The following is a 24,762-nucleotide window of genomic DNA, read 5'->3' on the forward strand; positions in this document are numbered from 1 at the left end:
ACCATGATCTGCTATCTCCTAGCAGACAATGAGATGGTTAAATCCTTTCCTGAGTACCCAGGTCTGTGGCTGTAAGGATTCCTTCAAGTGCCTTCATCCACCTCTTCCTCTTCATCAGAAGAGCAATAATCTCATCAAATGGGCAAAGACATTTCTTTCTGTGTGCAGCTGATCCTCTTTTACACATAGTGCTTGCTGTATGTATATAAGGAGGTCTGCAGCAGAACCATACAACCCCAGTGCATGTACTGGTCCACACACTGATCCTCACTATCCTTTGTGTACACACTGGGTGCAGGTTCAGCTGGCTCTGAGACATCCCTGGCAGGTCCTGCTCATTGTCACTGATGCTAAAGAGAAGACATGCATTAAAACATCTATTAAATAGATCTACTAAAACATCTATTAAATACATCTATTACGACATCTTTCAAATAGATCTATTAAAACAGCTATTAAAGAAACGAAAGAAGCAAACCCATTTCTTTTCTAGCTTAGCTCAGGTCATGTACTTCCAAACAGCCCCCACGGTGTTTAACATTCTTGAATTGTGGTAAAATGAGACACAAAGGCGAATCTTTCTGATGGAAACAAAGCAAATGTTCATTTGATCCCATATTTTAGCAGCATTTCCTGGGATTTAGGCCATTAAAGTCAACTGCTCCAGGATGTTTAGAGAGTCATCATGAACACACAAGGGCGATCGAGGGCTCCGCGTGCTTTGTCCATTGTTAACATTCTGGTGTTATCTTTTCAGTCCCCTTTGCTATTGCAGTTCTTATTTACTTAGAATTCCGTTCTTATATATATATATATATACAGCATTTGCGTGCTCATAAAGTGCTGTTTGCTACCACATAAGGAAGCACTGTTTGGAGTTTCTAAGGTTCTATTTTAAACAACCCCAAGGATTTCCCAACCTACAGCATTATTGAAGCCTTGCCAAGTGCAGGCCCCTATCTATGACCTTGTGTTTCTTCCCTAGATCCATAGGAGATGATGACATCCCAGAGACCCTACATTGTTGTGGACATACAGGTCCTTGTCCAAAGCCCCTCTCCAGGTTTCCTGTTGCCCCTTTAGGCACTGGAGCTGCTCTAAGGTGTCCCCAGAGTACAGCAGAGGGGGAGAATCCCCTCCCTTGACCTGCTGCTCACTCTCTGGCATGCAGAAAGTGATAACTCAATGGATAACAGGCCATGTACATGGAAGTCATTGCTGTTCCCTATATTTTATTGGGACATTTCCCACTATTTTTGATTCATCAGAGCTAAAAATTGCCTGTGAGTATAAAAATCAAACAGAAAAGGAAAACCAGTCCCCCATCAAGGCCCAACCCAGCAACGAAACACCCAAAGCTATCAATAGTAACAGGTACTACTCAGACTTGGATGACTCTGAGCAAGACTTGGATATCTGCAAAAGCCAAAGATGTAAATTGCTCCTTTTTGAGCTGTTCTTGTTTTATTTGTTCCGCTCAGGACACGTTACCAGGAGGGGGAAAGTAAGAGGAACACTATTTGATGGTATAAATATGTGGGGCAGCGATGCCAACCGCGAAAATGGGGCCTCTCATCATGGAAAAACGAGACTTCTTCCAGCCTGTTTAGAAGAAAGATGCCTTCAGGTCCAAAGATGACAGCCTTGGGAGGGGAGCGATGGGAGGAGACCATCCCGAGGTGCTGGTGGACCCACAGTGACTCTCGGTGGATGTCTGCAGCTACTACACATGAGGATTGCGAAGGAGGAGGAAGAGAGAAGGGGCAGTTCCAGGGATAGAAGGGACTGGGCTGGAGACGCCTTTGCTGCTCCTCCCCAGACCCCCCGAGCACGCAGAGCCTGGGATGCGGGAGCCTTCGTGATACGAGAACTCGACCAAGTCTTCTTCCTGGCTCTTGGGAGGCTCTTTTGGAGGGGATTTGGATGACTTCGTTTTCCAGGTAGGCAGTTTTCCTCTCCTTACAACGGGTGGTGTGTGGCTGTTCTCTGATGGGTCTCCAAGGGGGAATAGAAAAGCTACCCTCTAAAACCCCAGCTGCCGGCTGCAGTTAGTGTGCTGCTTATGGGCTCACCAGCAAGGCGCTCCATTCAGGCACATCATGTTTAGGCAGTACCTACTATAGGAGAATATATGTTTTCCTGTTGCTTTTGGCTTGTTTGGGTGTTTTTCCATAAGCTTTTTGTCCACTGTGGGTAGTGTGACCCACAGATTCTCATTTACTCTCATGTACTCTCATTCTCTAGCCAAAGGCCTAGAGAATCTATTGGAGGGGGGGGTACTATTGAACCAAATCCCTGGGACAACTAAGCTGAGTTCAGCTATACTGATGTGCAGCAGAGCAACCGATGTGCTGCATGGTTCCTCTTTGATTTTGGGATTCCAGAAGATATGGATTAAATGAACCTGGGATTCATGCCTCCAAGTTTTGCTGGGTTTCATCAGCACAGGCTCCTCTATTATTTAGTCGCTGGGGTCTGTCTGCTCCATCCAGCATTCCTGGGCTTTCCCTGGCTAAATTCCCAGTGGAGCTGCAATAGGAGAGCTGGAGAAGGGCTGGGATCCCTGCTGATGTTGGGAAACCTTCCCCTTTGGGTGATGTGCCCAGGAGCTAAAGTACAGGGCTCCTTGTGGTCACGTTTGTGACCAACACTGACATTGTTCCCACACGCAAAGGAGGACAAGGAGGTGCATTTATGAGAGCTTTTGTACCAAATAGGATGCTTTTGGGGTGATTTTCCCCCCCTGGTTTTACTTAGCGAACATTGGAGTGCCATACAAGCAGGCACTGCCCACTGGGCATGAATAAAGTTGGGTCTGGGTCCATGTCAGAACAGCAATGGAGTTTCTGACTTCATTCTGTATATGCCATAGCTAGAATAGTCCTCTTTGCTTGAGGGCAGTGTAATGTTTGTGGCTTGAAATAAGCTCGTTGCAGGCAGTGTTTGCTTAGAGAGCAGAGCACCTGAATTTGTGGGAATGTGGGACCAATTTGCTCAGCTATAAGAGGTCTTGTGGGATTGAAGGGGAAGTACACAGTGCACCGGGAGGAACTTGTGTGGGATAATCAGATGTGAGATACACATTGGAAAGAATCACTGCAAGTCATTTCTTTGCCCTAATATTACCTTTGGTTCAGTTGCTCGGGGTGGGAAGGGATACCCACAAACAGAGGACTCGGGTCCTCCTCAAAGACCTCTGTGTAGATAACCCCATATGCTTTTGTATATGTGACCATGTGTCAGAAATACACTCTTCTGCTGGCAAAACCTGAGGTTTCACAGCAGGAGATGGGGCTGGAAGGGAAATAGTAGATGATATGAGATTTACTACAGCGTCTCAACAGCTGATAGCACTCTGAGGATGACAGAATAGGTCCCTTCCAACACAAACCAGTCTATGGAATGGGATTCTCTGTTTCATTGACCCATTTCAAAGGCCCCAGGACTGCAGGTAGAGGCAGTTCTATGTCATAGCTGCCCCTGGTTATCTATGCAGTTTAACTGCTTCATGCCCCTCTGTCGAGAGCAGCTCTTGTGCACACATGGCCAGAGGCAGGGATATGGTTAAACTCGGGAAGTGCTGATCTGTGAGTGAGTCAGACACTTGGCCAAAGCCTCCAGTGCTCCCAGCCTCTCCAAAAGCTAATGCCTCCAGCTTCCTTAGTAAAGGCTGGCTCTAAAATGGTGTTGTCTCAAGGCACAAAGCTGTTGTGTCCTACCCGGGATCAGGATCCTGCTTTGTGGTCAGACAAGATGAGGGAAGCCTGCAGCAAGGGCACAAGGAGGAAGTCTTGATCTTGACTAAAACACTCTTTCAGCATTAAAGTATTTCATCCTCAGATAGCCCTTCTGTTCTCTGCAGTGCAATGAAAACTGAGCCACACTGTCCTATGCAGGGGCATCACTAGGACATAGTCAGCTCAGCTGCATAACTTGCTTTCCCCCTGCACTACCAATGTAACCAAACACACTCTCAGTGTCCATTCAAGACTTGGACTCTTCCAAGAGATACCCAAAAAACCCTTTCAAGGAAGAAGATTTCTTTCTGAACTGGGCTCAGGCCTCCTTTTCATAATGGAGATCACATATGCCTCATTTATGGTCTGTGTGCCCTCAAGGGGCCATGTGGGTTAGAGCTATTGTCCTCAAGGTATAAAGTCCAGCATCACCTCTTCTTCTGTGTAACAGCCTCAAGCTGCACCAGGGCAGGTTTAGATGGAGCTGAGGAACAATTCCTGCCCCACAGGGTGCTCAGGCATTGGAACAGGCTGCCCAGGGCAGGGCTGCAGGCACCGGCCCTGCAAGTGTGCACACAGCGTGGAGACAAGGCCTCAGTGCCATGGGTTAGTGGTGGCCTTGGCAGTGCTGGGAATGGTTGGAATGGGTGAGCTTAAAGGGCTTGGTTGATGCTATGATTCTGTGATGTTGCTGTTGAAAAGCACTGCCTGGATTTTGACTGTGAACACCATTATACATTCCCAAGAGCTCATCAGACGAGATCTCCAACTCTGCTGCTACTTATTGTAACCCTACACAAAGTATGCTCCTGTGTGCATACCTTGTAGGCCCAGTGTGATGGGTCCATTGCTAAGGATGTGCACTTCTTCAAGTGCTTGCTTATTCATCCCCTCACTCCATGGGTTGTGCAGGCTACAAAGCAGTGCTGCTGAGCAAGGGATGCTGCGTACTCCCATGGTGAGATGGAAGGACCCACTGCACACCTTCACTGATGCTGTGGCCAAGTGGGCAAAGAGAAGCATGGATGCTTATGTCTGTGTGGATTGGGAGTGATGGAATCAATGTGGGCATGGGCTGGCCATAAGGAGAAGCTATGAAACCAGACAATCAAGATGCAATGTCTATAGCTCCATCACCTGATCCCTCCCTTGGCTGGCTTTGTGCTTCCCCAGCAGCACTGGGAGGCTGTATATGGTGCTTAACATCTAACTTGTGTTTTCCCACAGGCATCTCAATATCCAGAGGAACTGCTGAGATGTTCCGACGAACCTTTTTTACCACACTCCTTTGTGTGGCTCTGGTTTCTCTCCATGCTCAGCCTAATGGGGATCCTGAAGATGTCAGCCCTACCTCCTGTGCAGGTATTAACCCAATAAATAGGTGCCTCTTTCCTTTGTAGGCATTAACTTCACCAAAAGCAATAGCCATGCTTAGCTGGAGAGCCTGCTCATAAGGAATAGTGGCACATTAAACCTCTCCTGCCCCTTTGCAGTCCCAGGTCCTGTGGTAGTGGTTCATCTCCAAGGAACACTGTCCACCAAACCTCCCATTTCTGGGCTTGCATTGAAGTGCAGAGAGGTAGGGATTGAAGAGCTGGGGTCTGCCAGTGGTGCTTTCTCTGTATCCATAAGTAAGGGAGTTACAAGCTCTGGATTTGGTAGGACAAGGGGTGATGTGTTGAAGCTTAAACAAGGGAAGTTCAGGTTGGATATAAGGGAGAAGCTCTTCCCTTTGAGGATGGTGAGGTGCTCAAGCTAGGGGGGACTTCTTCCAGTGTCATGCTTAGGTATGGTCTTCTTGACAATGATTATAAACCAGGGAGCAACCAGCAGCCTGGCAGGCAGAGCATCCATGTAGTGCAGAAGAGCAGAAGTCAAACATTCACCCTCCTTCATTCAACCCTGAGCCTAAATCCTCAGCTCCCTCAGTTCCTCCAACCCAGGTGGAATTAATTCCTAATTATCAAGAGCTTCCACACCCTCACAGGAAGCTGGACCTTAAGCCTTGCTCTGTTGTTTGCTCTCTTCACAACTCTATGTGCTGTCCTCTATGTGCTGAATAGATAAGCTTCTCAGTCCAGGTTTCTGGAGTGCTCTGACGTGTTCTGCCTCATCATCTCCATGCAGAAAAGAGGAACTGCCCCATCAACGTGTACTTCATCATTGACACCTCGGAGAGTGTAGCTCTGCAGACTGTGCCCATCCAGAGCCTCGTGGACCAAATCAAGCGGTTCATCCCTGTGTTCATCGACAAGCTGGAGAACGAGCTCTACCAGAACCAAGTCTACATCACCTGGCAGTTTGGTGGGCTCCATTACTCGGATGTGGTGGAGATATACAGCCCTTTAACCAGCAGCAAAGACATTTACCTCCCCAGGCTGAATGCTATTAACTACCTTGGCCGGGGCACCTTCACAGACTGTGCCATCTCCAACATGACAGAGCAGATCCAGACCCAGATGGCCTCAGGCGTGAACTTCGCTGTAGTCATCACCGATGGCCACGTCACTGGCAGCCCCTGCGGGGGGATGAAGGTGCAGGCAGAGAAGGCACGAGACATGGGCATCAAGCTCTTTGCAGTGGCCCCCAGTGAGAATGTGTATGAGCAAGGGCTGCGGGAGATCGCCAACCTGCCCCACGAGCTGTACCGCAACAACTACGCCATCACAAAAAAGGACACCTTGGAGATTGATGTGAACACCATCGACAGGATAATCCAAGCTATGGTATGATATGGGAGGAGAACAGGCAGAGAGAAGCAGTATATGGGTGGTGGGGATGCTTTCTGAGTGGCCCAGCTATGGGATTTGGCAGGGCTCTGCTGAGCCAGGGAAAAGCCTTCACGTTGTTGTTCTTCCTTTCTCATGGCCTTCCAGCACTTAGGGGGCAAATGGAATCTTGAGCATCTTGGATTTGTCTGCTTAAGTGCTAAACCAGGACTCCTTGGTGTGTGCTTATGATTTATGGGCAGGCTGCCACCCTAGCCCTGGCTTTTGCTGAAAGCCAGACCCGTACCCAGCCTGCTCCCCATCCAGGAGTGCATGGAGCACATGTACTGAGATGTGTACATGTATATGGTGAGCTTAAGACATGTACTGAGATATGCACTCACCTTCAGCATGGCCCTTGAGGTCCCACCTGTGAGGCACTGTTTGCTCTGAGAACTTCTTTAAAGCCATGGGGCCTTTGCCACCTCCTCTCCCTTACTATCACATGGACCTCTAGGCTTGTGATGCTGGTTCTGCTTTGGGGTTGACCTTCACTGATTCTGTCCATCCTGTTTTCTCCTTTGCAGAAACATGAAGCCTATGGAGAGGTGAGTGAGCAGCAACTTTATGCCATTGCCAGGTAACATATGTTTAAGTTGTCTCACTTAGAGAAAACCAGCTCCTACCTCAAAAGTAGCAGGACAGATTGCACAGGACAGCTCTCTGTACTCTGATCACTACAACAGCCTGAGGACCTGTCCCTTTATCCCATGTCTGAAATGCATAATGGACTCTTCACTCTCTGCCTTCTGACAATAGACTCATTTCATCACTTTGGGTAGTTCTGTAGGTGCTGCACAAGCTGAAGTCCTGCTGGTACCATGCGGACATGTTTTGGCATACACAGTGAGCAGAGTGATGCTCCAAAGGGCACATCCCTTGATAGCCCCAGAAGAGCAAGCCCACCCCACCTCATCTGACATTGAACAGTCTTGTTCTTGCAGTTTGGCCCCAGTCTCAAGCCATAATGAATGTGCTTGTGGCAACTTTATGCCCACAGCTGGAGTTGGGGTTGTTTTTAGCACCATGTCCACAGGGAGAGGTGCGTGGAGAGCTACAGTGCTTACACCTCCTGTTCCATCCCTTGTATTTCAGTGCTACAAGATGAGCTGCCTGGAGATTGCAGGTCCACCAGGTCCCAAGGGGTACCGAGGGCAGAAGGTAAGTCACCCTGAGCCTGCGGGAAGAGAATAATGCAGACAGTTCAGGATGCCATAAACCCCCCTCAGCTGCAGGCAGCATTCACCAAGGTGGAAACCGGCTCCCCAACCTCTGCCTTGGCCTTGGGAGACTGCTGTGATGGAGTGAATGGAGCACACATCCAGCACCAGTGTCTCCCCATGTGTGTGCTGAGGATGATGCATTGACACCAGTGTCCCACTCTCCTGCCCCTAGCCCAGTGTACTCCTCTCCCCATGGAGCCTTTCCCTGGAATAAAGCAGGTCCTGCTGCACCAAGCATCTGGTGATGCAGAACTAGCACAGAACCATAGCATCAACATGGTTGGAAAAGACCTTTAAGATCATCAATCCCAACCTTTACCCCAGGACTTGACGCCCACTTCTGATGCTCCCAGAAATTGCCATTCTCTCACAGGCTGCATCAAACTTAGACTTAACATTGGGGTTTTTCTTTCCTTAGGGTGCAAAGGGGAACATGGGAGAGCCAGGCTCCCCTGGGCTGAAAGGAAGACAGGTAAGTGGTGGTAAGCCCCCCACCATCACAGCCAGCAGTGCTGCCCCTGTGTTAGCTGGGGCTGCACCCCTGCCACACTGGAGCTAACACTTGGTGTCTTCCTCCCTCAAGGGTGACCCAGGTATCGAAGGTCCCATTGGATACCCTGGTCCCAAGGTAAGTATCCCATAGCCAGTGACTGAGCTCTTGCAGTCACTGGGTTATGAGAAAGCAGTGGGGAGCTCTTCTTCTCCCTCCCACCTCTCTGTTTCCCAGCTGAGACCCCAGCTCCTGCTCATCCCAGGCACTAACACAGTGATGTCCTTTCCTTCTAGGGTGTCCCAGGGCTGAAAGGAGAGAAGGTGAGAAAGGAGAGACCAAATGGCACCTCTGGGCACTTGTGGGATGGGGTGGGCACCTTTCTGTGGCAAAGAGTTAAGCTGTAATGGGGACAATACCAACCCTATTCATATGTAAATGCAGACACAGGCAAGGATTTCCAGGGACATCTCCTTCCTTCAGGCCTTGTGTCCTGAAGCGGAGATGTTTGTGGGAGGTAAATGAGTGATGGATGTACTCAGTGCCTGACTCTTGTCCTCTTCTTCCCCCAGGGTGAGATTGGATCCGATGGGCGGCGGGTGAGAAAGCACATTTACACCTTATCCCAGCTCCCAACCCTTGCGTGTGCGTTAACACATCACTGATCCTTCTGTTTTCCCCCTTGATCCCAGGGTGCCGCTGGTCTGGCCGGCAGGGATGGCACCGATGGACAGAAGGTAACACGACTTAGTAATGTAGCTGCTGCTGTTCCATTTCTTTACCCACCCTTGTCTCCACTGGTTGCATTTCTCCTCCCAAATGCTTTTTGCTCTGCCTGAGGTTTCTATGAGGTTATTTACACGTTGTTCCGCATGGAGTGTAGGAATACCTGAGAAGGTTGGAGATGAAGTTATTCAGATGACATAGGGAGAGCTATCCCTTCATCAGCAAGCAGGGAAATGGATGTGCAACCCAGGCTGTGCTCCTGATACAGGAGGCGATGCGGGGTTGGAGATACCTCATCTGGAGCGTTAGTGACCCCTAAAGGAAACAGGAAGTTCGGCAGAAATTCGGGTTTTGAGGCAGTTCGTCAAAAATCTGAAATCTCAGCTTTCAGCTGCTGCTTGCTCTTGATATTGAAGCCCTAAAGCCAGGTTCAAAGAGTTGAGCCTAGAGCTGAGCTGGGGCAGCCTGGACAAGAGAAGGCTCCTGAAGGGGAGACCTGAGAGCAGCTCCAGTGCCTAAAGGGGCTGCAGGAAACCTGGAGAGGGGCTTGGGACAAGGGCCTGTAGGGACAGGCCAAGGGGAATGGCTTTAACCTGCCAGAACAGGGGAGACTGAGCTGAGCTCTTAGGCAGAAGCTGTTCCCTGTGAGGGTGCTGAGGCACTGGCACAGGGTGCCCAGAGAAGCTGTGGCTGCCCCATCCCAAGGCCAGGTTGGACACAGGGGCTTGAAGCAGCTGCTCCAGTGGAAGGGGTCCCTGCCTGTGGCAGGGGTTGGAACTGGATGAGCTTTAAGGTCCCTTCCAACCCAAACCTCTATAGTGAGCATAGAGGACCATGACCTCTCTTAGGTCTGCTTGCCATGCAGATGTAGCACAGCAGAACAGCCTAATTTGAGTTGATTTCAGATGGGTTTGTCCACTGGCCAGCACACAATGGGTTTGCTCTGCACTTCCTCATACACCCAGTTCTTTCCACTCCTCAAACGCCAGGACAAACTGTCTAAGCATTGTCCAGCAAAGCCATTTTGGGATTCAGAACAAAGCATCACTGCTCACATAGGCTGCAGACCTGTTCCAACCCAAGAGGCAGGACAGAGGACCAACACAACATGAGTGACCTCCAAATCCAGCCTCAAGGGATGTGCCCATCACTCAGGGCACATGTGCAGGATGTGCATGCCTGAATTACTATCGAGTTGGGGGTCTTTGACTATTTTTTCCTCCTCCATTTGTATCTGCACACCACACTCCTGTTTAAGGAATACACTCACTAGTCGTTCTCTAGCTGGGGACATGCATGGTCAGCAGATGATGCTAAAGGTTAGCGAAGGAAAGCTGCATGTTCCTTTGGGACACCTACAGCTTCTCTGCTTTCTCTTTGGAATTCTATCTCTCCAGGGCAAGCTGGGCAGAATTGGACCACCAGGCTGCAAGGGAGACCCTGGTGACAAGGTAGGAATGCTTTACTCTCTCATGCAGTTGCACATAGTACAAAGATGGCCAATGGGACCCAACTGGCCCAGTCCCCACAGACTGCATGATGCAAGGGGGTTGGAACCAAATGATCCTCAAGGCCCTTCCCAACCAACAAGCAAGAACTATTGTAGTCTCTACAGCAACTTTCTAAGCCAGTTGATGCATTCTGCAGGGAAAGTGCACGTTGTTGCCACTGCAAAACATGTGGTTCTTTGTGCTTTCTCTCCCTAGGGCCCTGATGGCTACCCAGGAGATGCAGGAGACCAAGGAGAAAGAGGAGATGAAGGCATAAAGGTACAAGTGAAGGCTCAGACATTATAACAGTGTCCTTGTGCTCCTCATGGTGTACATTGCTGGAGCACAGCAACGTGCTGGTGATGCTGGTAGTGACCATTGCTCTATGGCTCTTTCAGGGAGATCCTGGCCGGCCTGGTCGCAGTGGACCACCGGGACCTCCAGGAGAAAAAGGAAACCTGGTAGGTCCATGCAGCATTCCAGTGTATCCAGTGTCTAAGTAGGGTCTGCTCCTCGTGGCATGGAATGGTACAAAGTGCTGGTCATGGAGCAGCTCCAGCACAAAGGGGATTGCTTGCACTGTATCCTTCCTTCTCTTCCCATCTTCTCCTGGCCAGTTACTTCAGACACAGTGGAGGATGCTGAAATAACCCTCCAGCTTTAAGCAGGGCTGGATAGATGCTATAAGAAACATAAGCTGACCATACAAGCTGACCAGCCTTTGCACTGGTTGATAGAAGAAGGGTGACACAGCATCATGCTGCTCTGAGGCTGGAGTCTATGCACATAGCATTGCTGTGTAGGCATGGTGGGTATGTGGAATCATGAGCTATGTGCTCATACGCACCTCTGCTCAAGGGTGTATGTGCTCTGTACAGGACAAGAGGGGGATGTGTGCACCCTCACCTCTCTTCCAACAAATTGTGTTGCTTTTTCCCCTCCAAGGGACTTCCAGGCAACCCTGGTGCTCAAGGGCCTGCTGGGAGAAAGGGAGGAAAGGGTGAACCAGGACCTCCCGGACCCAAAGGAGAGCCTGTAAGTGTCTGAATAGGTCTGTGCACGGTGGGAACACCACAGCATCCTGATGCAGTTTCATGGATGAGTGCTGAGAAACTCCCCTTCCTTAGCCTGCATGCTCCAAAACTGTGCAGGTGCTGATCTCCTGATGGAGGATGTCTCCTCCATCTTCCCAGAGCAGTACTTCCATAATCCATAAGTGTGATGTTAACCATTCCACCCCAGAAAAGCATCCTGTATTCCCTGGGATGCCTCTGTGGATACCCAGGGACCCTCGGGCTGTACTCTAGCAAGTTCCCCACATTGCTGGCTTCTTGCAGGGGAGATCTGGTGGCCACCATGGGGAACCCTCAGGGAATGAACCATGAGTGTTTATGGCTGCAGCTGTGACCACCTCCTGACACAATAGTCTGGCTGTGGCATCCCAAAAGCCAAAGGCAAGATCCCCCAGGCAGAGCCAGCACAGGCATCCCTGCTCCCTCCTGACAGGCACTAAGGGGGCAAGGAAGCAGAAGGCAGGGTAGGCACCTATGACTGCTTGGGTAGCATCCATCTTCACATCCCATTTATGTGCCTTTCTTGTGTCTGCCAAGGGTCGACGTGGAGATCCCGGGACAAAAGGCAGCAAAGGCACTCCTGGGGCCAAAGGAGAAAGGGTGAGTAAAGCACCTGCCCCAGGACCATAGCAAGTGAGGCCAAGAGGCACAGGAGTGGTGTGAGTGATGTGCTACCGTGCATGTGTCCTGTTGGCATCACGTACAGCCTCCTCTTCCATGCATTGGAGACATCCCTGACTGGGAATGTCTTTACCCTCCTCACAGGGAGATCCTGGTCCAGAGGGTTCTCGTGGGCTGCCTGGGGAGGTTGGAAGCAAAGGAGCAAGGGTAAGCACACAGAGGAGAGCGCTGTTGCCATGCAGGGCAGCTCGCTCTTTCCTCCTCATGCACACCTTGCTGTGCCTTCCTCTCCATGTTCTTGTGTCTTGTTTTGCAGGGAGAGCAAGGAATACCAGGACCCCGAGGCCCTTCAGGTCCTGTGGGAGAGCCAGGCAGGATTGTAAGTCAACTGTATGACCGTGTCCTCCCTCTCAAGTGAGAGCTTGTCCCATTGACATAAGCTGGCTGCACTGTCCCTCCCAAGGAGTATAAAATCTATTCCAAAGGCCCCAGCTAGCCCATGGGGCAAGGAGAAATGGCAAGACCTAGGAATCCCTGCTCTTCCATTGCTCCTGGTCCCACATGTTCCCATGACAATATGGAGCGAAGGGAAAGGTCTCCCCAGGCCTGGTCTTCATCCTGGGTCTGTGGTTAATGCAGTAGTATCAGGACATCAGTGTGTCTCCATGGGACACAGGGACCCAAGTGCTGAATCAGACCCTATCACAGTGACCCCATGGGGAGGGAAGATGATCCTGCAGCATCCTCTCAAGAGCTGGTTTCTCCAGCACGGTCCCATGTGCAGGTAGGGAGCTGCAGGGAACATCCTCACCCACTCCCTTCACTGTCCTGCAGGGATCGAGAGGGGACCCTGGTGACTTGGGCCCAAGAGGTGAGGCCGGACCACCAGGACCAAAGGTAAGGTCTTTGAATGCAGCCCTGTGTTTGAAAGGGTATTGCTGTGTGCTTTTGTGGAATAGATAGATAGGGATGGATGGATGGATGGATAGATAGATAGATAGATAGATAGATAGATAATGATTCTATGACTGTCACTGTCATGGCCAGGTTTAGCTCCTGACAGATCCTATGTTTTCCTCCCAAAGGGTGACAGAGGCAGACCTGGCTTTAGCTACCCTGGACCCAGAGGACCACAGGTATGTATCCCTCACCCATCAGACGTATGTGCCACAAGGAAGCCTGTATCAGTGGTGGCTGCTGTTGGAGGCTGGGAGAAGAGGGAAGGAGGAATAAAAGTGACCAGGGCCCCAAAACATGGAGCCTGCAAAGGGGTTAACACCAGGACTGTACCTGGCCACAGTCCTTTCAGTTTCACAGCAGAGGGGTTGTGGACCCCAGCCTCAGCAGTGGTGATGGGGAGGTGGCTGTGCCCACCACTCCTGCCATCACACTGCAGATGTACACTGCAGGACCAGTGCTGCTTGGGTGCTGACGTCCACGTCTCTCCCTTCACAGGGTGACAAGGGTGAGAAGGGGCAGCCAGGACCCAAGGTGAGTGTGTTTGTCTCCATCACCTACGTTCAGTAGGGACTGTAATGCACAGCAGTGGCTGCCCTGCTCTCCACATGTGTGGCCAAGGAGCCTGTCCTGCCAACAGCCATTCCCTGCAGCTGCAGAGCTGGGGTGAATCTCCCAAGCCCATATTTCCTTATAACACTGTCTGAAACATGCTGTGCAAACCCTCCTTGTTCTTAGTTAATGCTTCAGTAAACACTGTTTGCTCTGTGCTGGTTTAGAGGGTGCTCTCCTGGGCCAGGCAAGTATTCTTGATAGGCTTCTAGCAGTAACACTACTGCCTGAGCACATCCAGATGTGCTCTGTGCTGGATCTGGTTCTCTTTCCTTTGAGCAGGGAGCAAGAGGAGAGCTTGGACCAAAAGGAGTGCAAGGGACCAAAGGAGAGAAGGGGGAACCGGTAAGCAGACCTCCTGTGGGTCAGTGTCCCCCTTCCACACCTCTGATAGACGTGCTGGAGACAGCACTGCCTGCCCTCCTGCTGTGGGACCATGCTCAGCAGGACTGTCCCTGCATCACCAGCCTTGCTGGGATAATATCTGACCCTTCTTTGCTTCTTGCCCAGGGTGATCCTGGTCCAGGAGGTGAGCCCGGACCCCGCGGTCCCACTGGTGAAGCAGGCCCTGAGGTACAGTACCAGGACACTGTGTGTGAGCAGATGCTGCAGCTCCCTCCTCTTCCTCCCCTCTTCTTGAAGCTCTAAAGCCCAGAGGACCCCAATGGGTCTCCCTGCAGCAGGGCTTGGTGGAGGAGCTGACAGACAAGGCATTCCTGCCTTTCCCTCTGCAAAAAGCCATGATTTTGATGGTTCTGATGTGTAGTTCCCACAAAGGGAGCTCATGGGAAAACTGTGCCTGAAATCCCTATGCTCTTCTTACAGGGGACCCCTGGCCCACCAGGAGATCCTGGCCTGACTGTAAGTAGCACTTCTCTGCATCCCCCAGTGCTCTTCCTCCTGGGGCAGCCATGGCTTTGCCATGCATAGCCTGAGAATGAAAGAGAATCCCATCCTGATGCTGCCTGGCAAAGGTGGCCTGTGGCTTCCCAAGGAAAGAGGGGTGGGAAGGGAAAAGGGAACCTTTCCCTTAGAGAGGATGGATGCTGTGTAAAGGGAGGGAGGCATTCACCCTGCATCCCTTTGCTGGCAGGACTGCGACGTCATGACCTACGTGCGGGAGACATGCGGATGCTGTGGTGAGCAGACCATTGCCTTTCCTCAGGGAAGAGCAATGGAGGGATGGGGAAAGGGGGTCATCAGGGGCTGCCTCCTTCATGGAAACTCATTCCCTGCTCACCTCCTGATTGTTTTAGGAGCAATGAGCTGTAATACAGAGCTGCATGGTCCAGATGATAGAATAGAGTGCAGTGCACAGATTTAATGTATTGGGGGCATCAAATACATCGACAGAACGATGCATGCAAAGCCCTCCCTATCCAATCCACAAGCCCTGTGGGTGCTTGGTGTGATGCTGTCTCATCTTCCCATAGATGGTCTCTTGTTCCCACCATCACTGACCTTTGTGTCTTCCTCCTCCCCAGACTGCGAGAAGCGCTGCGGTGCCCTGGACATCATGTTCGTCATAGACAGCTCAGAGAGCATTGGCTACACCAACTTCACCCTGGAGAAGAACTTTGTGGTCAATGTGGTCAGCCGCCTGGGCTCTATTGCCAAGGACCCCAAGTCCCAGACAGGTCTGGACTGTGTGGGGCACAGGGAACAGAAAAGGGGTTGGGATTCCTCCAGCTTCTATGTTTGTAGCTGCCCTGGGCTGTGATCCACCAATCCAGCACTTCCGCAGCTCTTCCCTATTCCCTTCCCAACTCTTTAGGCTGATCGAGCAGCTCTTTGCTGGTATGAAAGTTTGCTGACCCCTCTCTTTTCACTGAGGATGCAAAGCCAAGTGACCTGGTGCTTCATTGCAGGTGCCCGTGTTGGGGTGGTGCAGTACAGCCACGAGGGGACCTTTGAAGCCATCAAGCTTGATGACGAGCGCATTGATTCACTGTCGAGCTTCAAGGAAGCAGTGAAGCGCCTGGAATGGATTGCTGGAGGCACCTGGACACCTTCTGCCCTTCAGTTTGCCTATAACAAGCTCATCAAGGAAAGCAGGCGAGAGAAAGCCCAGGTGTTTGCTGTGGTGATCACAGACGGGCGCTACGATCCCCGGGATGACGACAAGAACCTTGGGGCTCTTTGCGGTAGAGATGTGGTTGTCAACACCATTGGCATTGGAGACATGTTTGACCAGCCAGAACAGAGTGAGACTCTGGTCTCCATCGCCTGCAATGAGCCCCAACGCGTCCAGAAGATGAGGCTCTTCTCAGACCTGGTGGCAGAGGAATTCATTGACAAGATGGAAGATGTCCTCTGCCCAGGTCTGTACCTCTCCTTGCACTGTTCTGACTGGAACTGGGCTTTTCAGCCCCAGGGTTTGGGGTTGGGGGTATATACGGTGCATTGCAGCAGTTGCAGAGACACCGTGTCCCAGCAGGTTGGCCAGTAGCTCATAAGCTGGGTTATACCCTTATGTAGGCCTGGATGAGCAGTCCTTCCTCACATAGCAGGGGTAGTCCATTGGAATCCTTTCTCCACTAAGAGCCCTTGCCCTGCCACCCCATCTGGGGGAAGGGGGGATGGCAGCACATCACTCATGTTTTCCTTGTTTCTTTCCCTTCCAGATCCACAGGTCGTCTGCCCTGAGCTGCCTTGTCAGACAGGTAAACATGACAAACACCTTCATGCTATCTGCACACAGTGGTAGGGCCAGGAGTGGGAATGGGATGTGCAACCCCATTCATTTGCTCTGGGTGGCAAGGGAAGTAGTGTTAAGTTAAATGAGAAGAGGCTCCAGGGTTTCACCTCCTGCTCTTTTCCTACCTCTCCAAGTTCTCTGCACAGGTAGGTACGAGTGCACTGTGTTAGTGCACCAGCATGGCTTAGCCCTAACCCAGTTCCTTGGAGGTTTTGAGCAGGTTTTGGCCTCCAAACTCAGCAATCCATTGCTCACTTGTTCCATGTCTCCATCATGCATCAAGCCAAAACCCCCTCGCTAAACTCTCCCACCCATGCTGACCTTTGGGATGCAGAACCCAACCCGCAGCACTGGGCAGGATGCTCCTCAGGAGTGACAAGAGCAGAGCAGGGAGCATATGGAAAATGACACCATAGTGGATCCAAGGCTTTGGCTTCTCTAACGCTGGCTGTATTTAATTAACCATTTACTGGGGGTGTTGGATTAAAGGGAAGAGGCTGTGAGGATCCTGTGGTACAAAGGAGACGGCTGCTGCTCACTGCAGGTAGCTTCACTTGGTCATGGTTTTCACCTTAAGGGGCAGATCTGCAACTTGAACTGCTGTAGATCCTGTCTGCGTCTCTGCGCCCATTTAAAGGCAATAGATGCACTATTGGCTGGTCTGCACACAGCTTACAGGGAACAAAGTTTTGCCACTTCTTGCAGTTTTTGTCTCTCCTCTTGCCGTGAATGTTCCTGTGCAAGTCCCCAGCTTTGACTCAGTATTGCCCAGATCCTCGACTGGCAAAGAAGTCCCTTCATTTCCATGCAAAGCAAAGGAAAACTGGTCCCAGGATGCTCAGAAATCTGAAGACAGAAAAGCCACAGTTACTCCTGTCTAAAATCTCTGCGGATTGGCCATGCAGAGAACACAGCGTCCAACCGTGATGCTGAGCTACCCACACAGGCTCCTCTGCCATATCCCCTGAGGAGCTTTGTCCTGCAGGTCCGTGCACAAGGAGGTGACTTCCCCATGCCACACTGGTGTTGTCAAAGGTTTTGGTCCCTGCAGCCTCCCTGTTTCAGAAGAACACTGCAGGAGAGAGGCTGACCCAAGCACTGGTCTTGGGCCATTGAAGCCCTTCAAAGCAAGGTGAAGTTGGTGGTTCTGTAGTGCACTTGGGTGTCTCTGTTCCTGATGCAAGGTGAGAATAGTTCACTGGTACCTGTCCTGGGGACCAGAACAGAAATGGCTTGAAGAGGCATCTGAGGGTGTTCCCTCTTGGGAATCCCTCCAGCCATGCTGTAGGCAGGCCCTATACCTGTGCCCCAGAGCACATAGGTATAGGTGGTATGGATGGGTAGGTGTGGGCCTCTGTCAAAGTGCCATTGCTCCTATCCTGGCATGGGCAAAAGTTGTCTTGGTGTGCAAGGATCTGTGCTAGGTGTTCGGTGATGGTCAGGGATTCAGGGGCCTCTGGGCAAACCACTTTCCATCCACCACACTGGGTGGTGTGTGATGCATCCCTGGCATCATTTAGAAGGATCTGCAATGACCACACTTGTTAATGGCAATGGAAACGTATTGGATGGGATGTGACCTAAGGCATGTGAGGGAGCCTGGGGCTTCTCTTCTCAGTGCTCAACTCCCTCTGGCTCTCCAAAAGCATCTCAATAGCTGGTGGCAATTCATGTGCAAACCCTTTGGATGGAGATGGTGCATTCACATGGGGTGTGAGTGAGCTTCATGCATATCCAGTGCGTGTGTCCAGTGAGAGACAGGCCAGACAGGTTCAGGTCAGGAAGGCAGCTACATCCAGCTCTGTTCTTACCCCCAGAGCTGCAGTCCTGGCACTTCAGGAAGCAGATCTATTGCTCATGCCACATACCCCAGCCTGGGTATTGACAGAAGAGCACAGAGAGGGGCAGGTATTACATACACCTTGGCTTCCTACTTGCAGAGACAGGCACGTTGCCACTTTGGGTTCACATCTGCCTTCGTGTTTTGCCTAAGGAAATCCTGTTTTTAGGGCAGACCCTTGTCCCCGTGTCACTGCCCATCAGTTGCTGTGGTGCTAATGGGGTTGTCAAATGTGTTGAATGCTCAGCAAATCTGAACTGACCACTTGCTTTGATAGAAACCGCATGATGCTCTGTGAGGCTCTTTCTAACCTATGCCAAAGGCTTTGCTTTGAGCTTTGGGGGGGTTTATTCCCATTGAAGTTCAGCACAGCCAGGTGGAGATGGAGGCTTTGGGGTCCTGATTAGCCCAGACACCACAAAGGAGCACTGCACACAGCAGCAAGCTGAGTGCCAGGCAAGGAGTTCACATTGTGCTGTCCCTTAGATGTGTTTCTGGCTGTACAGCATCATGTGTATAGTTTACTCAGAGGCGAGTTCAAAGCTACATGATGGCTGAATCCCATAGGCAGAAAGAAGCTGGCCCCCCTTCCTCCGTTGTGCCTCTATGCCAGATGAATAGGAAGGAACTGGGCAGTCCAGTTTCCATGGCATCAGTTGATGTGTGAGTGATTTCAGCCCAAATCCCACGGTCCCTTAGACATAAAATGGGGCAGAAAGATGTAAACCGTGGCTTTGGTCTTTACTTCCCTGTCCTCAATAGCTCTGTTGTGCTGGTGCAGTGCACCTAGGGAAGCCAGGCAGCTTCAGAGCCATTGCCAGCAAGCCCTGAAAATATTCTTTTGACGCTCACTTGCAGATGACAGGAACCCTGGCAACGTAAATCCACTTATTTTCCGCCCCATGGAAGAGGGAGTCAACATAGATTTCCCCAGCACCATACATTCCATCGCCCAGTTCCTAAACTCCACGCGGGAATCCCAGGACCCCAGCATGTACACCCAGCTGGTGGCCACTTTGGCCTTTACCGCCGAAAAAGCCAAGTTTGCCACTGGAAATGAGCGGCAAGAGTGGATGGACTTGTTCATTGACACCTTCAAAATGGTGCACAGCGAGATTGTGGGGGACCCAGAAACTGTGCTAGGGCTTTGCTGACATCTCTGTTAGGGATCAATGTGAAGAGAGCGGAGGCAGAGGTTGACAGGAGGTGGTAATGGCCTTTCCCCATGTGCCTGCAGGGCAGAGGGGGCAGATAGACTGGTAGATGCTTCTAGTTCTTGGTTGCACTCAGTGAAGGATGGGACACGAGGGGCATTCTTGGCTGAATGATGAGCATGGCAGCTTTCTTCAGTGATGGCAAGAGATGCTTTTGCTTTGCCTATTGCTTTTCCGCAGAGGAGCTGCGTGTCCCAGCCCTCGGCCATAGGCAAGCACCAGGGTCTACCAAGGAGGCTTCATATGCAGAGGGACCAGCGATGCGCTTTCTCCATGCCTTCCTACATCTGTATTTGCTAACTGCATCTGAAGCATCTTCTGCATCCTCTGCATCCTCTCACTGCGTTACCATGAGGGCTTTCTTCTGGTCTTGTGTGGCAAGACTGACAAAGCAAGGTGCATCTCATCCTGCCACAGTGACTGTCTCTGTGCAACCATCAAAGGGGCAGTGGGGGATGTTGAAGGGAAGAAGCAAGAGGTATGGGAGAGGGGCAAGCCTGGCTTTCCATTGAGAGCACCAAAACCTGGGGAGTGCTTCTCTCTGAAGCTGTATGAGCTCCCTCTGCCTTTTAATCTGCTTCTATATTTGTGTTTCTTCTGTCTTAGTTTGCAACATGTACCTGTTGGTAGCCAAGAGATAGAGGTTATGCGCAGTCAAACCCCTATGATGTGAGCTATTTAAAAGCAAGTATTTCAACTTGATTCAATCCATACCAAGTGCTAGTCTGGTTCAGAGACACCACTTGTGCTATGGGTATGTGCATTTAGATGAGGGGTGCTATTTCTGTAAGCTCAGATGCTCCTAGTACTCACAGGAAGTCAGTCAGGTATCAACCATTCCTGCCTCCAGCATAACTACTGCCCTCTTAATCCATGAGAGAGCAGCATCTTGTGTGCAGGCACAAAAGTAGAAGTGTTTATTGCCAGCAAGTGGATTTTGCAGCCTCTTTAAGTGGCATGGTATTATTGCAATAAAGTATACTGAGCAAACGTCATATTTAATGGGCAGAAGGGAGATGTATGGTCTTCAGAAATGTGGGATGCTTCCTTGGAGCCCATGGAAGGAGGAACTTGCCCACTTTGAACTTCCTGCAGTTTTCTTCCACCTCTGCTTCAACATCTGGGCCTTGCTTGAAGCTGTGTGGGACGCAGGGAAGTGCTTGTGTCACCCAGCACAGCTTGGAGCACCCTGCTCTAGTGGAAGGTGTCCCATCACTCCATGGAGTGATGCTGCTCGCAGCTGCAGTCAGCTTAACTAGGAGCTTATAAGGCCTGCTTCAGGGCATGTAGGAGGCTTGTGTCCTCCAGAAACATAACTACATGTAGACAAGCACTGGGGGTACAGACTGGTGTAACACTTCTCCAGCATTATATGCAGCCCTCACTCCCACCCGCTTGCTTTCACTGGCTTTTGCAGACCCCTATGCAGGTATCAGACTGTGTAGTCAGAAGGGCCATGCCTTCTTGTCTGCCTTTCCCCTCCCACGGCTGCACAGATCAGGTGAGGACCACGAGGTCAGGCACTTCCAAGGCCAAGTATCCTTATGGCAGCAGCGCCTGCATACAGGGAACTGCAGCACCAATGTACCTTTAGATCCCATTTCTTAAGGAAGGTTGGGCAGAGGTGAGTATGCACCTTTATTGCTTTGAAGGAGTGGAGCATTGCAGATGAATTTGGATGTTCAAAAAGGGCTGGGAGGAAAAGCATTGCTTGGAGATTTGTTCCTACAGCAGTCAGAGCCAAGCCTGTCGTCCACAGTAAGACAATGTACAGTAAGCACCATTCAAGACATGCCATTGTAGATATGTAATACAGTGTGGGCTATGGAGCAATGCACGTCTACAAGGTCAGGGAACATGATACAGAAACAACCACTTTTACTATGTCCAGCCAGGTAGGTTAAACCACATATACCAGCAGGTTCCTGCATCAGGTTTGACTTTTCTCATGGATGGAAGTGGTGCAAATCATCTATGAGCTGAATGATGTGACTATCAGAGCTTCTGCTACACTGGCTTGTGCTGTTGGATTCATGTTGGATGCTGTCTCTGTAGTTTCAAGAGCACATGTATCTAGCTTAAAATGTGCCTTTGATAACGTTGACTGCACACATAGTACTCATGTACTAAACCATTTGTTGCTCAGCTCATAGAAGGAATGACACTGGTTCAGCACCCCTCATGCTGAATCCAAGCATAGCAGTGTTGAGCACTGAGGAAGCACTTTGTCAAGCAGATACTCAACTCAATGTGATACTCCTATCCCAAAAGTTACTCCTTGTTGCTAGAAATGGGTGCTCCAGCTGGGGCTGTTCCAGTCTCCTGTTCTTTGCTAGTCATGCAAAACAACACAACATTGACTCCAGGACTTTGAGATTCATTCTTGAAGCCACCGAACTGCTTGGCAGTGCTTGCCCTGCTGCCAGTTCAGAGGGTGGCCAGCCACAGTAGGTACATCACAAATCAATGCTGCTGTTGCACTTGTGTTCCTAAGTGATGCTTTCAGCAGAGGAGGAAACTCAAAAGAAGGAAGTGGAAGTGTTTCTTGGAGAAGCAAGCATGCAGAGGAACACTAAATGCAATACACATAACTACTGCAAAGGGATGAAATAATGGTCCCTAATAGCTGACTCTGTTTTCTTCTTCTTTTTCTGAGTTCATGCACTGTGTCTATACATATGTCCACATGCCAGCTTCGTGGACAGGTCCTGTTCTGAGTGACAGAACAATAATGGTCCCCTGTGGTTCACTCAACCACTCATCTGTTATATATTGCAAAAGCTGCTTTGATATGACCAGGCACACTGACAAAGATAGTCTTGTTTTCAGCCATATAACCCAACCTTTATGAGCTCTTCTAGAATTAGTAATTCCCGGTTAAACTAATCTGGGTGAAAGGTATGGAAACGGCTTTCACCCTCCAAATCTGTGTGTGAAGAGGACCTCTGAAGGTAAACCACCCAAGAGGTTTGCAGACAGTGCTGCCATTAATCTCTGGATGTTCCTCTCACAGATGGGAACTGCTGTATGAAGGTGGATGTAACTCAGGGACTGAGATGCACAGACCTGTCTAATATCATTGAGGTCTGTCAGAGGCCCCAGAATTAACGTTCATTAAGACCTAATGCCCAGAAGCTGAGGGCATCACAGGAAAGCCTGCATTACCAGCTGCAAAGACAGGCTTTGGCAGCAGAGCGGGGCTGGCCAAAGCTGCATGGAGGCATCTCCAAGCCCAAACTGGCCAAGGCAAGCCTCAACCTTAGCCTGTAGGCTTTGTGCTCCCAACTCTTGTCTTCTTTCTCCTGCAGAGCTTGCAGTGGCCCAGTGCACACAGCGCCCTGTTGACGTTGTCTTCTTGCTGGACGGCTCTGAAAGGATTGGGGAGCAGAACTTCCACAGGGCCCATCGCTTTGTGGAGGATGTAGCCCGACAGCTTACATTGGCCAACAGCAACAGTGACAACATGAACGCCCGGGTCGCACTGCTGCAGTACGGCAGTGAGAGGGACCAGAACGTGGTCTTCCCATTGACCTACAACCTGACGGAAATCTCCAACGCCCTGGCGCAGATCAAGTACCTGGACTCCTCCTCCAACATCGGGTCAGCCATCATACACGCCATCAACAACATCGTGCTCAGCCCAGGAGATGGGCAGCGACTCGCGCGGCGCAATGCAGAGCTCTCCTTCGTCTTCATCACTGATGGCATCACAGGAAGCAAGAACCTGGAAGAGGCCATCAACTCCATGAAGAAGCAAGACGTCATGCCCACCGTGGTGGCTCTTGGGAGCGATGTAGACATGGATGTCCTGCTGAAGCTTGGCCTTGGGGACCGGGCAGCCATCTTCCGGGAGAAGGACTATGACAGCCTCTCTCAGCCCAGCTTCTTCGACAGGTTCATTAGGTGGATATGTTGAATGAAGGGATGCACGTCTCACCCTCAGCACTATACACCCCCTGAGATCCCGTTTTATTTCTTCCCCCTGTATGGTTGCTAGCAACAATGAGTTGGCCCAGAACAGCTGCCACTGGGTCCTCCTTTCTAGCCAAAATCCAGAGCTCCTTTGTGATTTTCATGATGAAAAGTTGTGTATCTTACATTTATGGTGCTAATTAAAGCCAAGAGCAAAGCAGGACACAGAGCCATACGATGTGCTTCTGTAAAGCTTTACACACACCAAGCCATGACTTGTGTACATACTGTAATCCTAGGAGGGCTTATCAGAGAAGCAAGAAACCCTTCCAGTGTGGCAGGACAAATGGATATCTCTAGTTCTCAAACCCCCTCAGTATCCCTCAGTGTCCTATGAGGAGTTTTGTGGCTACAACATCCCCTGTTCTTTAGCAAACCTTCTTCCACATTATCCCATCTCTTTACTTCTCTTGGTACTTCTGTCCTGAGGGGACTGAGTGAGTTTATGACACATTCAAATGCTCAGCAACTTGCTTTCCTTTTGCATGGCCCTTGATGGCACGCTCCCCTTTCCTAGGAGCAACAGGATGGTGAGCAGCTTTGCTGCCTTCTACAGTTGTCTGCAGATGCTCTCTTTGGGGTTCTGCTATGCTAAATGTCACAGAGGGACCATATCCCACTTGTTCCCTTCTTTCATTTCGACCTTCACCAGAACCTGTTCATATGTTACTGTGCCCAAACTCCTGGCTGAGAGGAGCATTGTGCCCTCCAGCATCTCACCAACCACTGGGAGCTGCCTCCCTGTCATCCCAATGTGTTCAAAGTAATCAAGTGCCTTCTTCCCACCAGTACCTGCTGAGCAGTGCCCAGATTTGAACTTGAATTTTGCTGTCTGCAAAAATAAACAATCTCTTTTCACCCTACCCTGAAAAAAGCCTCTTTATTCTGTGGTTTGTCTTTGATTTTAAGCACTTCTAACAACCAGCACAAGCTTTCTGACAATGCATGTCTGGGGATGGATGTTTGCACTTTGGGAGCTGCTTTCTGGAGCACCTGCCAGTGTATGCAGTACGCAGATGGACTTTGATGTCAGTAAGTAAGTGAGGATATCCATGTTGGTGGCAGTGTTATGGAGGACACCACGTGTAGCTGATGCCCAGCACCAGCTTTCTGTCCTGGCACCTTAGGCTTAGGGACACTGGGACTTAAAGAGCTGGTGTTTGGGTCACCCGAGACCCCCCTAGGGGATGAAGCCCGGCCCGGTCCTTCCTGAGAGCAGGGATCGCGTTTCCAGGCTGTCCATGCACAGCCTGCTCCGTGCTGCAGCGGCACCAGCTCCGGGCACACAGACCCCACCAGGAGCCGGGAACCTCGGGGCTGCCGTCGGTGCCGGGGCTGGTG

At 50.7% G+C, this 24,762-nt stretch overlaps 1 protein-coding gene across 2 annotated transcripts; it reads left to right on the forward strand.

Moving 5' to 3' along the window:
- The first annotated feature begins 1,758 nt into the window (after positions 1-1,758).
- COL6A2 (collagen type VI alpha 2 chain) lies at positions 1,759-24,284 on the forward strand. Of its 2 annotated transcripts, none has more exons than XM_034065279.1 (28): positions 1,759-1,940; positions 4,965-5,099; positions 5,865-6,463; positions 7,033-7,053; positions 7,601-7,666; positions 8,147-8,200; positions 8,312-8,356; positions 8,515-8,541; positions 8,791-8,817; positions 8,911-8,955; positions 10,342-10,395; positions 10,651-10,713; positions 10,833-10,895; positions 11,380-11,469; positions 12,045-12,107; positions 12,273-12,335; positions 12,445-12,507; positions 12,963-13,025; positions 13,214-13,264; positions 13,584-13,619; positions 13,980-14,042; positions 14,208-14,270; positions 14,523-14,558; positions 14,791-14,836; positions 15,182-15,334; positions 15,566-16,018; positions 16,322-16,360; positions 19,094-19,677. In XM_034065279.1, exons 2-28 carry the CDS (start codon positions 4,994-4,996, stop codon positions 19,387-19,389), a joined length of 2,748 nt encoding a protein of 915 aa, XP_033921170.1. In that variant the 5' UTR covers positions 1,759-1,940; positions 4,965-4,993; the 3' UTR covers positions 19,390-19,677. The 2 variants fall into 2 exon arrangements, with proteins under 2 accessions (XP_033921170.1, XP_033921169.1); XM_034065278.1 differs by lacking the exon at positions 19,094-19,677 and adding an exon at positions 22,758-24,284 and having other exon boundaries at positions 1,761-1,940.
- Positions 24,285-24,762: the final 478 nt, after the last annotated feature.

Source organism: Melopsittacus undulatus, chromosome 8 (genome assembly GCF_012275295.1).
Source record: "Melopsittacus undulatus isolate bMelUnd1 chromosome 8, bMelUnd1.mat.Z, whole genome shotgun sequence".
NCBI lineage: Eukaryota > Metazoa > Chordata > Aves > Psittaciformes > Psittaculidae > Melopsittacus > Melopsittacus undulatus.